Genomic DNA, 16,311 nt, shown 5'->3' on the forward strand with positions numbered 1-16,311 from the left:
TCTGATCAGATTCTCCATCAATCTGGCCATTCATCCTTTTTAATTTCATGATTTCTGAATCTGTTTTTTCTGTCAATGTGCATAGTTTACTCCCTTACAGTAGTAAATTTCTCATTGTGGCGATAGATTGAAGTTGTGCAAAGTCTAAAATTTTTTAAGTCTTCTACCCATTTCGAATCCCTGATTATTATTATTTTTTTTTTCACTTCTCCCATTTCTTGATGTTTCATTTTTTTTTTCCTTGAAATGAAATTGGAATCAATGAAAAAATTTCAAACAAATTCCAGACTCCAAAAATAAAACAATATTCACAAGGTTAAATGTCCTTTTGAGTTTCACTCAGTTTCTTAATAGATAAAATTCATTTCAAAAATGTTTTTAATTTTTAAAAGCAGTCATGTTGATTTTAATAAATGGGAATTTTACAATGTGATTGGTATTTATTTGATTTTGTTTTAGCAATATTTTATTTTATAAAGTAGCTGATTTTATCAACCAGTGACTTATTAGCGGTGGGTACTGCATTGGACTTCTGTTTTACCAGTGTCTGACTAAATCTTACACTTCATCATTGTTTGATCCTTGTATCTGATGCTCTTTACTATTGAAAAAAAATGATGATAGGGAGGGAAAACTTTTTCCTTAATATATATATGTCTCTCCTGATAAAAAAATGTTATAGAGATCTTGTAAAATAATAATAAAGGTTTAAAAAACTATTTTCATTTGAAAAATTATGTTTAATAAAAGATTAATACTATTCTTTTCTAAGATTAATACTATTATTTCATTAAGTTCAGTGATGTAAGTTCCAGATGTTTTAGACACCATCATTTATATCATAAATATACCAAATATCCATGATCCAAGTTCACTTCCTGTTTACTTGTATGATTAATTATGGTTTTCCTGATTTTATATAGGAAAAACATTTCCACATTCAAACTTCTCAGAGTAAGAAAACATTGAAAGCTATCTTTCTGGTTAAGAATCCTCAAGCAACGGAAATGCTGGAGAAGAAAATAGCTGTGGAATGTAATAAGAGTGATATGAAACCTCTAGAGATGAATGGAGGTGATGATAGTCATGAAAGTCATAATGGTGACATCACTACAGCGAAATCATCTGGAGAAGATGGTCTTTTGACTGAGTTAAAAATAAAAACAGAAGAAAAACCAGTGGATCATAACAGTTGCGATGGTCACATAAGTCATGTTGAAAAAATTATGAGTGAAGACTTAGGGACAACAAAAATAGATGATCAAACAACTTCTAGTGTTTCTTCAAGCAATGTGTGTAGGACATCATGTAGAGCCTCCTCAAGTACTCAAAATTCTAAAAAAGCCAATGACAAGAATAATGGATGTAATGAGAGTAGTCCAAAAAATTCAAGCTCTGGATCAACTGGTGCTAATATTGCTGCTGAAGTTGAAGCAATTCAAGATGGTGAGCAAATAAAAGGTAGTGTTCACATAAGAAATGGAACAATTTTTTGGTTAAGAATAGATTCAAATGATAATGTTGTGCCAAAAAATAAGAGCCACGATGTCTTGGTTAAATGAATATAAAGCCTAATTAAAAATATTATTCATTTAAGGTATTAGAAAATTTATCTGACTAAATAATGGAATGAAAACAGGATATGAAACTTCAAAATTATAATCTTTATATATAATATGTCCTGACTGACTGATTCATCATCGCTGAGCCGATATGGCTGAAGCTATATTTATGAAATTTGGTCAGTAGTTTTATTTCATGATGTAAAGACTCACTAAGAAGAGATTTTCCAAACTTTGACCCCAAAAGTAGTCATGAGGGGGGGCTCAAAAGTTATATGGGACAATCATTGCTGAAGCTATAAATATGAAATTTGGTCAGTAGTTTTATTTTGTAATGTGAAAACTCACTAATGAAGGATTTTTCAAAATTCTTACTGTAAGAGGGACATAGGGGTTTAAAAGTTATGTGGGGCAATCATTGCTGAGCCCAAACCACTTGAAGCTATAAATATGAAATTCTGTCAGTATTATATTTTATAATATAGAGACTCGTCAAGACAGAATTTCTGGAATTGCAACACCCAAAGGGGTCATGAGGGATTCAAATGTTATCGGAAGGAAGCATTGTCAAGCAATTTTCACATTACCAAATTCACGCGAGCAAAGCCATGGGTATAGCTAGTTTAACATAATTTAATTTAAAAGTTAGTTTTTGGTTTTAAATCAATCTTGTAATTTTTTCCCTTAGTTTTAAATATTTATTTTGAGCGAAAAAAAAAGCTGGTATGTGAAAATTGAAGCAATGTAACAGAATGCAAGTTTGGTTTTCTCATGTGTACTGAAATAAGGGGTTTTTTTTTACGAAATAGATGAGTTTCCAGATTTGGGCTGCAGATATAATAACTCTTAGGCTATATTTGTATAAATCAAAGAAATTTTTCAGTTTAGTACACTTGATTCTATCACCATACATTCTGCTTAACTATTGTTAATCAATAAGCAGAGTTGTCAACTTTCCGGATTTAGCCTTGCAATGCTGGATTTCATGACATTTTCAGGGCTTTCGGATTATGAATTTATTTTGCCGGTTTTCAATTATTGCTATCTTAAAAAAAAAACAACTTGAAAAAAAAGAAATTGTAGGCAGCAAAAGGCAATCCCACCCCTATTACATGAAAAAGCTCTTGTGACGTTCCACCACCTAGACTCCATCTAATCATCTAATCTAATCTAATGTCATCTAAATCTATGAATGTAAACAAACATGGTGGCCCTTTCACATTAATATTTTTCTAAATAGCTGTTTATTTGTAAATTGGCTGGTAGAGAGAGATAATTCCATGACCATATTTTATCTTTGTAATACTACGCTGACCATATTTCATAGCAGGCAGTCTGAATAAGAGTTACCACTTAATCATCCAGATAAACCACATATCCTATACATTTACAGATCTCATGCATACAACACAGCTGTTCAATTCACTGGTGAATTAGGTATTATTATATGATTGTATAGCAAAGGATTATTAATCCTCAAATTAGATATTGTATCAAGAACAGGTTATGGAAAAAAAATTAGTTTTAAATCATTTTTTTAAATTTAATCATTATTTAAAATTGATCTTTTTAATCATTAAAAAAAATTCACACAATTCCATCTAGTTTCTCAAATATAATTTAGTACTATTGAATAAACTGACAAAATCCAACAGGCAAGAAATATGAAAACCAAAAATTCTGTGTTGATGATACAAAAGTTTGTTAAGCTTGAAATACCTTCAGGGATAAAAAATTTTCTTGTAGTGATTTTTTTAGTGAAAATGCTTCTATTCATGAAGGCTACCCTCTTTTGTAAAGTGAATGCTAGGTGAAGATTCAGTATCATATATTGTGCATGGTTCCTTGATTTACTTGGCGTGTAATCAAATGGTCCTGTAGCATCGACTACGAGTAAACTATATCCTGCATTATAATAATGTATTGAAAACTTACTAGAATGCCTTTCCTCTTGATATTCACAAGGGTTTTTTTTTTCCTGCAAGCTGTGTCAATTTGCTTCCATCAAATGGGGAAAAATTAGGGGAGCCGAGTGTCCTGTTGCAATGTAATTGAAAATATGCAGTGGATCCCACTTGGAATGTCCCCGCCTAGACCATTTTCCCACTTATTATGACTAATTTTCATGAGCTTAACTTTTTCCTATATTGATAATGTCAAGTTTTTCTGGATACAACGTTCAAAAATTTTTTTAATCCCTCTTACAAATGGAAAAGTCACTCCAGACTGTTTTTCCTCTTGCAATTAGTGCACTTTTTCTCCTTTTCTCGTAAGGAAATGAAAACTGCAAGCATTAGTGTGCGAACATTTAATAATTGCTTGGAAACTAGAGGTGAGGACTTGTTATGATTATTTTAAAGTCTGTGTCACTTTTCCGCTTAAAGAATAAACTCAAAACTACCTTTTCTTTTTTTCAAGCGTTGGACATACAATAATTTGTACATTTTATTTTTCTCATTCTGTCACTATGTCTAACAATAGTATGTAGAGAACTGCTGTAGCACTGCTCAGATACAAAAAGGTTGTCAACGTAGAGCTTAGTTTAGCTTTTTTCTTTCTTTTCATTGTGATGTTATTCAAGTTTGCTGTATTAGAACAATGATGAACAATCTTATAATGTTAGAATTTAATTCTTCACATAACAGCCAATATGATAAAGGAAACCCAAGTTTTCAAAGATACTATGTACATCAATCAAAATGTATGATCACCCAGTAAACAACATCCTTCATTATAATCATGTACAATGAAACCTGTCTAAGATGGGCACTGCATGAGATGAAAACCTGTTTTCACTGGAATCAAAATAGTCTGTTCAAATTCTTCTTCAAATGATTAGTGCATTGATTCACACCTTTATAAAATGGGACTTTTTCTAAAACTGAATACTATTTCAGTCTCTTGATATTCCATTTCATACAGGCTTCACTGTATCATGCAATTAATATTATTAGAATATCAAATAATTGTTTCTTACTGATTCCATATGTATGGTAATGTTTGTTAATAAATTAAAAACTTCATAAAGAATCTACAATCTGTGTAAAACTATGCCTTATAATTCTCATAGACATTTCTAGTTTAAAACCTGTACTCGTTGATAACATTTAGTAGTTTTGGTTTCAAGAAAAAAATAAGCGGAATCCACTGTACCCAAGTTTAGCTATTATTTTTTCTTCAGGTGATTTTTTTCTTACATACATTAACAAATCTAGAAGTAGAACAGCTCTCCTCTGTCTAAGTATAACGTTCAAGTCCATATATCTACTAAATCTTCTGTATTTTTTTCAGAAGCACAGAATTGACCTTTACCTTTAAAGTATAATAATAAGTGAATTGGGCCACAAGAGGTTTGGGGGTAGGCACAAGGAATATCTTCCAGAATAATTTTGAGTTACCACTAAAATCTTCAAAAATCATTTAAATTGATTAAAATAGCATGAAGGTACTTTCTCTCAGTATTTTAATTTTTTTTTACTAAAATATTAAAATATGTTAGACTATTTATTATCCAGCCTAGTTGCTGCACAAAAGCTGGTTTTGGGGTGTGGCTATGCGAAATAGACCATTAAAATCTCCCCTGCTGTATTAGACATACCTCAAAACTGTGCTGGCTTTTTCGTGCATTGGAGCACAAGTGGAGGGACATTGTGTCATGGAAGAGGGCTAAAAGAGGGAAGCCCTCAGTCATCTACATCAAGGATTTTTAAAAAACTAAAAACTGTGTTTTGACTCCATCTTAGGTTTACCTTTTGACATTCACATTATCATTTATCAATGAAGAGTGAAATAAGTTTAAATAGTGAAAAATTTAATTTTCTGGATGTTATGCCGAAACTAATATTTGGAAAGAAAAGTGATTTGTCTCCTCCGGGAATCGAAACTGGGTCCTCTTACATACTGGGCTAACCAATCCACCAGACACGCTTTTCAATTCCACTCATAACATAGTATTCCATAACATCCAGAAAATTTAATTTCTGAGTATATTTTGAGCAAAAAAAAATGCCATCTCTTAATACAAAAATGCCAACTGGGGTGAAAATTGCTGTAGTTAAGAGAGGCTGCTATGTCTCCACTCAGCATCTTACGCTACTGATGCGTGTCATAAGGAATTGAAAAGTATGCCTCTGGTGTATTAGTTAGTACACTTGTGCCCAGTATATAAGGGGACCCGGGTTCGATTCCCAGTGGAGACAAATTTCTTTCCAAATATAGTTTCAGTATAACATCTAGAAAATTAAATTTCTCAGTATATTTCAGGCCAAAAAATACCATTTCTTCATAAGTTTAAATAGTTTTGTAAGAATTAAACTTATATGTTTTCTGTTAGTGTTTTGTTTATTTTAAAGGTGTATGGTATGTGTTTCGTTTTCTGCCATCAAGATAGACATAAATGAATTTATCCTAAAAACCTAAAATGTGTCCAATATTTTCATTCTTGGACCATTAATTCCGTAATAAATTTCTAAAATGTGCAGTTCAGTATATTATAAACATTTATTAAGTACCCACTTTTACTTAGAGGTCAGAAAATATGAATAGGAGCTGGTTTTTGGTATAAAAATGGTGTTTTTGAGGGTATAAGTGGGAGTAGGAAATGAGCATTTATAGAACGCTGGCCTATCTGACTTTTCTATTATCCTGAGGCAGAATAGTCCAGAATCTGCTGTATATTTTTGATTTTCTTGGGGAGGGGCGCAAGTCTCCCCATAGTTAAGTGGGCAACAAATACATACTGCAAGCTAGCATTACCCAAGACCCACTTGTTATTTGAGCATACTTTTTTTTGTACTTGCCACACTGAGCTTCTGCGGGGAGATTATGTCCCACTTGTCATTGAAATTTTTCATGACTAATTAGAGATGGGATGAATATTCTGCCCTTTTGCCAAATATTCAGTTGGGCAGAATAATGCTTAGGTATTCGGCCAAATAGCTGTGTAAATCAAGTATATCAAACTAATTTTAAAAAATTATGTTAATTGGAATTTTCCCCATAAATATAAAATTTACTGATTATACACTCAAATCCTGTTTTAATGAATACCGTTATAGCGAAAATCTCGTTTTAACGAACACTTTTCTAATCCCCAGATAAGTTACATAGGAATAATGGCCTAAAACCTGGGATTCCTTTATAACAAAATTTCATTATAGTGAAATGATTTTTCCGGTCTCTTGGAGTTTGTTATAGCAGGATTCGCCTGTATTTTATATGGTGTATATCCTTTTCTGTGAAAAAAATTATGTGAGGGGGAAATTTCTAGGACAGAGTGAAAACAATCCTACTGCATGCAATAAAAGGTGGAAGTGAGCATGAGTTACACATGTTGTCTAACTCAAGGATGTACTTAGATGACAAGATATACATTGAACTACTGAAAAAGGCAAAAAAGGGCATAGAACATCTAAAGAGGAAAAATAAAATAAGTCGTAAATTTTATGATACAGTACTAATTCACGGTAAATAATGGTTGACATTTTTTCTTAATTAGATGTAAAATTGTTACAAGTGTTGGGAAAAAAAAATTGATTCTGCAAGAGTGATATTAAAATACAATATATCATTAAATTTGATCGTCATTGTCATGGCAATAAAAATTCCTTAACTACCAGTTTTTCATATTTATTTAAAATATAAATAACATAATTAAAATCCAATATCAATCATTTGAAATAACTAATAATTTCATTTTCAATTAAAAACACCAATTGTATTTATTTATAAGTGTGATGAATTTTAAGAAAAGTGATATTCGACCACCAAATATTTTTTGGTATTAAGCCGAAGCATTAGCCTAGTATTCAGTTAAATCACCATTTGTTCCAGCCCTAAAAATAATGTTGCTTCAAAAAATGAACAAAATCGTTTTTAGTGTACAGCGGAAGCTTGTTTTTATGAGCTTTAAACTCACAAGGAAAGGGTCGGAAGGTGTCATCCTCAAAATGCTTTGAAAAAATTAAAACTAATTCTACTCATTTAAATATATACAAAAATATAAAAATATATATCTGGCAGAATATTATGGGTCACTCAAAAAAATTGTAAATATATTAATATTTTGAATGCCAATACAGGCCAAAAATGAAATTAAAAATCCCAAAATCCCACAACCCAAGAGGCATGGAGTGGCATCATTCAAACAACATATGATTAGGTACAACACAGATAGAGAAAGAAAAAAGAGAAATACAGTGGAATCTTGTTTATACTTCGCTCAGTATACTGTTATAGGATTTTCACGTCGCAATATGTTTCTATACATTTTAATGTTAAAATAATTATTCGCTTCAAAACCTCAATTACTCGACATTTTCACTTCGACTCGCACACAGAATCTTTTGAAAAAATTTTGTATGCAGTGAAAATGTGTTGCTGCAACAGTTTGTCTTACATATTGTCACAGCAAGTCATAAATTTTAGAATGATTGCTGACATATATGAAAATAGCCAGTAAGCTAGCTAATGGTAATTTAGAATGGACGCTTAAGTGATTTGGTTATTGCTTGTTTCTGAGAATACTCAAACGCGGTGAGTCCAAAAAGAAACTGGTTTCAATTGTTTTGATGGCCATGTCCTTTCAGAATTTTTCTTCTAATGTTTTCAGCATTATCCTCAAAGGGTAAGAAAGTCCACACATTGTGAGCATTTGTGGTGCTTTGCTTGCTGGCTGTGTCAAATCTGCCGTTCATAATGTCGACAAAACAAAAAGTGCTTTCTTTAAAACAAATAACTGGAAATTGTAGAAGAATTCAGTAAGAATTTTAAATTCATGACGAAAGTCTATCTTGCAAAACAGTTGAATATCCTTGTTGCAACTTCAAAACAATTGATTATAAAGGCTGCTGGTTGCAAATCATCTGCCAAAAAATGAGAGTCCAAGATGGGAAATTTTCCCAGGTCAAGGAGATTTTGTCGTAATTTTTTACCCAATGTCGTACCACAAATGTTCCATTAAATTTTATTTCTGTAAGTGATTTGTGAAATGCGCGATATTCAATTATTTTTCCCTCAAGTGTTATTGAAATTTTTTTTAATAAGAGTTGGAGATGCAATTAAACCAGGGTTGGGGTTTTGTACAGGACACGCGGGATAAACTGTCCAAAACTGTCTAAAACTGTCCAAAAGTGTCTGAAACTGTCTAAAACCTCCAAGCTTCAAAATGTTATGTGGAAACCTTTTGGATTTTTTGTTTTTTTTCATGATACTAACATATTACAAAAAATACTAGCAGAAAATAAAACTAAATCAAAAATATTTCAAAAAGGTGTCGTTTTTTTCCCTAAGTAAACTTTCACCAAATTGATGGTTTTAAGTTGGAAATCTGATAGTAAATTAATATCACGTATATAACTGTTTAAATATAAACACTGTTTTCAGTTTTTTAGTTTGTCATAAATGTTATTTCTACTCCACATCTTATTTTTCATGTATGATTATGAAGCAAGTACTGTATTTAGTACAGTGATTGTCCAAAACCCTGCCGAATCTCTCCAAACACTTTTCTTTAAAAAATATATTATATTGAAGGTACCAAATACGCATAGTCACAGTTATAATCATTGCATTATTGTGAAACTAAACATAAATATTATTTTTTATTAGATAGCAATATAATGATACAGGAATGGTGTAGTGTTTATTTGATGCAAATTGTTCTGTTTTGACTTTTCAAACTTTTTTTTTTAATTTTAAATAGATTTTTCTATTTTACATTCTCAATTTTTAAAAACTAATTATAAATAAAGGAAAATATATCTGAAGAAAATGTGGCCACTATGTAGCACCTACTCATGACTAACAAAACACAATTTCACAAACACTGATTACGCCTATATGATGATAAAAGACTTCAAGACCCAAAGTTTTTGTTAAATTTAAATTGCTGCGGTTATGAGGCTAGGAGCTAATATTTTACCGAATAAATTCAAGCTATATTTACAATTCTATCATTCAATACTATCAATACAATACAATTGTACAATTACAATTCTATCATTCAATACGAAAAACACTGGAAGAAGGCTTATCAAAAGACAACACATTGTTTTTTTTATTTTCATGTCGCCCAAGTTATGCATCAATTGAAAGAATATTTTCAAATTTTGTTATCTTAGAAATCATTTTAGCACAGATAGGGCAGCTAAATTAGTTATGTGTTATATCGAATGTTAAAAGGTGCAGCTGCGCTTGATTATTACGTAACTTTAATTTCATTCTGTAGTCATATCTATTGTTTTTTTCTGATTTCCATGCAACAACTTTTTATCCCATTCTTGTATCTTTCATGTTTTCATAAATATAATATCTAACCTCAAGACAGTTCAGTTTCAATTGTTTGATAACCTGATATCAGTCATATAACCCTTTGCACATACTGTTTTGAATTTCAAAATTTTATATTTAATGTTATTTCAATATTATAATATAATTTACATAATATAAAGTTTATTATTTGATTATAGAAGTTACCTCTTCATCAAATAGCAAAGTTTTTCACTTAGTTATAAATATAAGATTTTGGACAGATTAGGACAGTTTTGGACAGTATGATTTTATATTTTACCGTACTATCCAAAATCTTGCCAACTCTGGTAAATATTGTTTATGCCTATTCATGCCTTAAAAATACAGAAGACAACTGAATGCTATTGGATAGCATCAGAATCACCAAACTTAGAATAGGCCTATGTTCCATCCAACTGCTTTGTAATGCAAACTGTTGTTTCACCTATTTGCACCATAATTTTGAATGATGAATGCTAGTTACTGTCTAAGACCATGAAGAGTAATAAATACAAATTTTTTTTTTTTTCAACCAGCAGAAGTTTTTAATGACTACTATATTTATTGAACCCTCAAACTAAGCAAATGAACAACTGATAAATCAAATGGTCCACATACATCCCGTCCCCAAATAACCTTTAAAGCGATACAATTTCTGCTTTGGCAGAATCATTAATTGTAATCTCCAACATTTGTAATATTTGGCAATATATCAAGGATTCCCTGCTCAATTAAAATCAATTACATAAATTTTATTGATAGGATTTGTGGTAAAAAGTAGGACGAAACCGAGCAAGTAGGACATTTTACTGAAAAGTAGGACGAGTGGGAGCCCTGCAAATGGGTGCTTGTTGCACACTTCTAGCCAGTTTAATTTCTGACCTCACAGCAAAAAATCCATGTCTCTTGATTAAAATTCTTGTACTGAAATGGGTATTCTACTACCTCTTTAATATTTGGTCTAACTTTTTGAAACACCCTGTATTGTTTTCAAATAAAAAAAAAACATTCAGAAAGTGACAAAAAATTCATAAAATGAAAAATAATTTACACTCTTCGTTTCTCTCTCCAACCCTTTGCATATACTGTTTTGAATTTCAAAATTTTATTATATTTAATGTAATTAATAATATAATATAATTTATATAATATAAAGTTTAATTGATTATAGAAGTTACCTCTTTATCAAATTACAAAGTTTTTCACTTATAGTTATAAATAGGAGGTTTTGGACAGTTTTTACCGTACTGTCCAAAACCTTGCCAACCCTGAATTAAACACATTGAATTTTCTAATGTTTTGTAAGCCTGTGAGTGTGTGCTGCAAGGAAGTCATTTTTTCTTGGAAATGTCTCAGTGTAAAAGACTTACACATTAATAGGACATTTTGACTCGGCCTCTTGAGCATCATATGAGCGAGGTTCCACTGTTACTAGAGCGTTTCTACGGGGAAAAAGCTGGAAAAGAAGTTCTTCATTGATATTGCAGAGAAGCTCGAGAAGTGATAAGTGGCCAAGTGTTGTAATTGTTTGCGGCTTTGATAATTGAACTCTGCCGCTAATTTCTTTGTTTTTATGCATTTCTGGGTGAAATGAATGTACTTTATTTTTTCATAATTTTTTGAGGATGACACCTTCCGAATCTTTCCTTGTCAGTTGAACAACTAGTTCGTAAAATTGAAAGTTACTAAAGTGAGGAGGAATTCCAAGAAATTGTAAATTGCTTGAAAAAAAAACAGTTTGTAAATTGAAGGTTCATTAAATTGAGTGGAAGTAGATCTCAAATTTTTTTCTACGTAATTTTTTATTCATGTTGTCATTCATCCATTTCAACATATTTTGGTATGCATTTTCTTCTTTTTTTTTTTTTTTTTTTTTTTTTGTAAAGTGGGTGAGCTTATACAAATACAAATACGACGCCACAACAGGCAAATTGCCCAACGAGGTGGCTGACTTAAGAACATCATGGATCCCCGAGCTATTTTTGGAGGCCTTACCTACTACTGCTACACCACACATGCACCCCCCTCCCCCCGCGGAACCCCCCAACGAATCGGTACATGCGGGAATGTGTGTGTACGTATAGTGCAACCTGACGTAAAGTTTGTTTCTGTGTAATGCTTGTTATGTGTAGTGCTGTCATCTGCCACCAGTTTTTCTAACTATGAGTGAAGTGTTATGGTTGAATGATTTACCGTTGTAGGACTGTTGCTCTCTGTGGCGAGACTTTTTAACGGGGAGATCGGCTCGCATTTGCGCCTTGAAGTTGGGAACCACAGAAAACCAACTTCAGCCGACCACCACTGTGGGGTTCGAACCCGGATCCTCGCATCACGAGTCTGGCACTATAACCACTCGACCACCACAGCGGCAACCATATATTCCATAAACCGGTATATTCCATAAACATTCATTGTTGCAATATAGAATAACAAAATTTTTTTCATTGCCTCATTTTCACTCAAAATACAGCCTTGCTTTTTCAAAGCAAATGCAAAATTAGCTGGCAATGAAAAAGTTCAGACTTGCATATGAGAATACTTTCTTCCACCCGCATTAGCGGGTGCAATTAGCACTGAAAAGTGTGAACAAGTATAGTGCTCTTTCACAAGCTTGCTCTTTTCATATACATGTGCAAATAATATGCTACTAAGTAACATTTGTTCAAAAGTTACATGCTTTCAAGCTGCTAAGCAGCATGTGTACTCCAGGCCTAAAAATTGGGTTTAAATGCCTACTTATTACTATACAATTTTAATTTATATATTTACAACTTGAGTCTTGCATTTAATTCATTCTTAGTCTTGAAACAGTAATGAAGAATCATACTCGATACTATTCAGTCAAACTGCAATATAGAAAACAAAACCAAAGCTCAGATTCAAATTTAAAAAATTTCCTTATAGTAACCTTATTTTAAATTTTGATGAAAATGTTGTATCATTAACTAGATCAACAATTAAGATCACAAAACATAATTATGACACATCTGAGTTTAACAAACTCAATACTCCATCGATGCCAGGGGTTCTTAACTTCTGGTGTTCTGCAGACCCTTTTGGTGCCAATAAAATGAGAGCTAGGAACCCCTTTTACAAAATAATAAGGAGCCATTCAAGTATTACGTCATCATCAATGGGGGGGGGGGTATTCCGATTTGCTGACTTTTGATGACAAGAGGGGAGGTGAGTTTAGATAATGCTTACGTCATCAACCGCCCTTTATGAAAATATGAAATATTTTTAATAGCATCTTACTCGGTGTGCGCCAAAAACGAGAAAAACCTTTCGATAGTTTGTGGGCACTTGAAGTAACATCCCAATATTGATAAGTGCCCTACAGAGCCACTTTAGTGATCTCTAAATGTTTCGCGGATCCAACTGATCTGGAAATGTGTCCGGGCTTCTTAAGTGCTCTGGAACTGTGCCACGCCTCACTCAAGTGATCCATAATTATATGCCGCGGATCATTTAAATAATCTTAGAATGTGACATGGGTAACTTGAGTGATGTAGAATCGCACTGGGGGAGGGGGGGCACTTAAGTGCTCTAAAACTACGTCACATGTCACTCAAGGGATCTCTAAATGTGTCACGGATGACTGAAATGTTTTGGAACTGTGTCCCGGGTCATTTAAGTGATCTGAAAATGTGCCACGGGCTGCTTAAACATTCTGGAATTGTACCACGGGACACTTAAGCGATCTGTAAATGTGCTGCTTAGTTCATTTTTACAAAATTAGGTTTAAGGAGGGCAGGCCGCATCAAGTAACCTAAAGGCCATATTTGGCCGATGGGCCTTTAGGGGCCGTTCAAGTATTACGTCATCATCGATGGGGGGGGCGGGGGTTTCCGATTTGCTGACTTTTGATGACAAGGGGGAGGGGGGGTTCGGATAATGCTTATGTCATCAACTCCCCTTTATGAAAATATGAGTTAGGATTCAGAGCGGCAGAGCTGATGAAATTTTGCTGACAAGGAAGGGGGATCAAAAAATGGCTAAACATTTGCTTACGTAATACTTGAACGGCCCCTTATGCGATTTACCGTTATATGGCTTAGAGGGTGGGTCGCAATGAATTTATTATAGATAAATTTTTTGGGTTCATAGACTTCAAATAACATTAAAATTAACAGAAATTGATTATAATAACATATAAAGGTATTTTCTTCCAAAATTTCAATTTAAAAGAAAATTTTTTATTTTTTCATTAAAAAATAAATTTTTGATTATGGGGGAGGAGGGCACACGAGCCCCCTATGGCCCCCCCCCTCAGTGTACGCGTCTTATCCCACTAATATGCGTTAGGAATCAGAGGGGCAGAGCTGATGACGAAATTTTGCTGACAAGGGGGGAGGGGGTCAAAAATGGCTAAAAATTTGTTTACGTAATACTTGAACGGCCCCTAAGTATATATAGCAGTATAAACAAAATTATTTGATCAGGGCTCCCACTCGTCCTACTTTTTGGTATAAAATGTCTTACATTTGCCCTACTTTTTTACCAAATCCTATCAGCAAAATTTCTTAAATTGATTTTAATTGAGGAAGGAATCATCTATATAATGCCAAATAATGAAAATGTAGTAGATTGCAAGTAATGATTCTGCCAAAGCAGAAATTGTATGGTTTTTAAATTTATTTGGGGTGTGTATGTTGACCATTTGGTGGTTTATTAATTTTTAATTTCTTAGTTTGAGAGTTCAATTAAGTAGAGTAGTCATTAAACACTTCTGCCTGTTTGAAAAGGTAATTTTGTATTTACTACTTCATGGTATTGGACATTAACTAACACTCATTATTCAAAATTATGGTTCACATTTTGTGTATAGGTGGAACAACAGTTTACATAACAAAGCAGTTGGGTACATAGGCCTATTCTAGGTTTTATGACTCTGCTGATGCCCAATAACATTCAATTGTCTTCTGTATTTTTAGGGCATGCAGAGGCATAAACAGTATTTGCAATGTTCAGCAAAGAGCTAGAAATGAAAATGCTTCATTTATCAAAAATGATTGCACTGGCATTGAGCACAAAAATATAAACAAATCTTTTTAAAAAAGGGATGGACAATGCAGTGAAGCCATCTGGTCCACCTTGACTTATTTACATCAGACATTGGGATTTACACATTTTGCACTGTGGTTCTGGAAGTGAAAGAGTGTCATTCTTAAACTTACATGTTTGTTGTATGGATTGTCGAAGAGAGTTGACAGACTGGACTGTGAAAGACACCAAAAAAAAAAAAAAAATTAATTTATATTGTGAGGAGAGACAGAAAAGAATTATCTGTGGTTGCTAATGCACTGTTTTGGCCAAAAATTGTTTTTGTAACCGTCATTTCTGTCATTTTGCTTTGGCTCAAGTCAATCTTCAAATAGTGCTATGAGAAAAAAAATTTAGTGATTTTTTTTATTATGCTATGATTATGTTGGGGGGGGGGTACCTTCCCCGGTCCTACTTTTTCTAATTTCTTGAGTGGAAGTCCTGTTAGATGAGAGAGTAAAAAAAAAGCAAAGCTCAAGCATCCCCTGGAACTTCTCCATTGGATCGCTGGATATGAGCCCCTGGTCTAAACACTGGCAATCCATTAACATTTTAACAGGTGGTGATAAAGAATTAAAATTACACTGTAGCACTAGTTTGAGATTACTCTCTGATAACTGAAATACAGTAGTCTCTTGATAATCCGACACATATCAGACCAGGGATACGCCAGATTACTGGAAGGTCTTCGAAAAACAATGCATTCAAATTATTTAAGCTGCTACATGCCAGATTTTTATTAACAAAACGCCATATAAAGCCAAAAATTAACTGAACTTGAAATATTAATTTAAAATATCGTATATTTTTTAAATTGACTGAAATGAGTTATCATAATGAATTTGTATTTTTTTTAATTAAAAAAACTAGTAACTATGTTATTCCATTGGAGTAATAAAACTGCGGTTGCATGGGAGGGCATTTATTTTTTTGGCAAGGTTAACCAACTCTTCCCACCTTTTTCAAGCTTATAACTATCTCTTTTTATATATATTTTGAATGATGGTTAATGTTTTATGCCTTCATCTGCAACGACATAGCATACACAAAAGAAACAACAGAGATGCAGACAATAAGACACTTATCACAAATGAAGAAGACTACTGAGAATCAAATCGAAGCAAAGACTAAACTGACGCGATGGGTGGGTCACAATACAGAATATTGTTTTCTTCTAAGCAACAGTTTTTTTTCTTGTATTCAATCAATGATCTTTATGAGCTTAATTCTGTATGTGCAGAAACAGATTTGGTTATGCACAGCTTGAAGGGAATTATGTGCAAGACTCACATTCTCCCCCCCCCCTTTTTTTTTTACCTGTATGCATAAGAACCAGCCTTATGTATATCAATGGTGAATATCATAACTTTGTCTGAGGGAACTTTGTTTGAGACCATTGATATTTCACCTGTAGAAT

At 32.8% G+C, this 16,311-nt stretch overlaps 1 protein-coding gene across 3 annotated transcripts in view; it reads left to right on the forward strand.

Moving 5' to 3' along the window:
* Window positions 1–16,311, forward strand: part of lgs (BCL9 domain-containing protein legless) — a 109,742-nt gene that overhangs the window by 37,498 nt on the left and 55,933 nt on the right. For all 3 annotated transcript variants that reach the window (XM_089239387.1, XM_089239388.1, XM_089239389.1), the window contains one exon: window positions 924–1,461. In XM_089239387.1, coding sequence (XP_089095513.1) covers window positions 924–1,461 — 538 coding nt within the window. The remainder of the gene's footprint in view (window positions 1–923; window positions 1,462–16,311) is intronic.

Source organism: Pholcus phalangioides, unplaced genomic scaffold (genome assembly GCF_987345545.1).
Source record: "Pholcus phalangioides strain wild (caught in Gottingen) unplaced genomic scaffold, Ppha-v1.0 ptg000011l_1, whole genome shotgun sequence".
Taxonomy (NCBI): Eukaryota; Metazoa; Arthropoda; class Arachnida; order Araneae; family Pholcidae; genus Pholcus; species Pholcus phalangioides.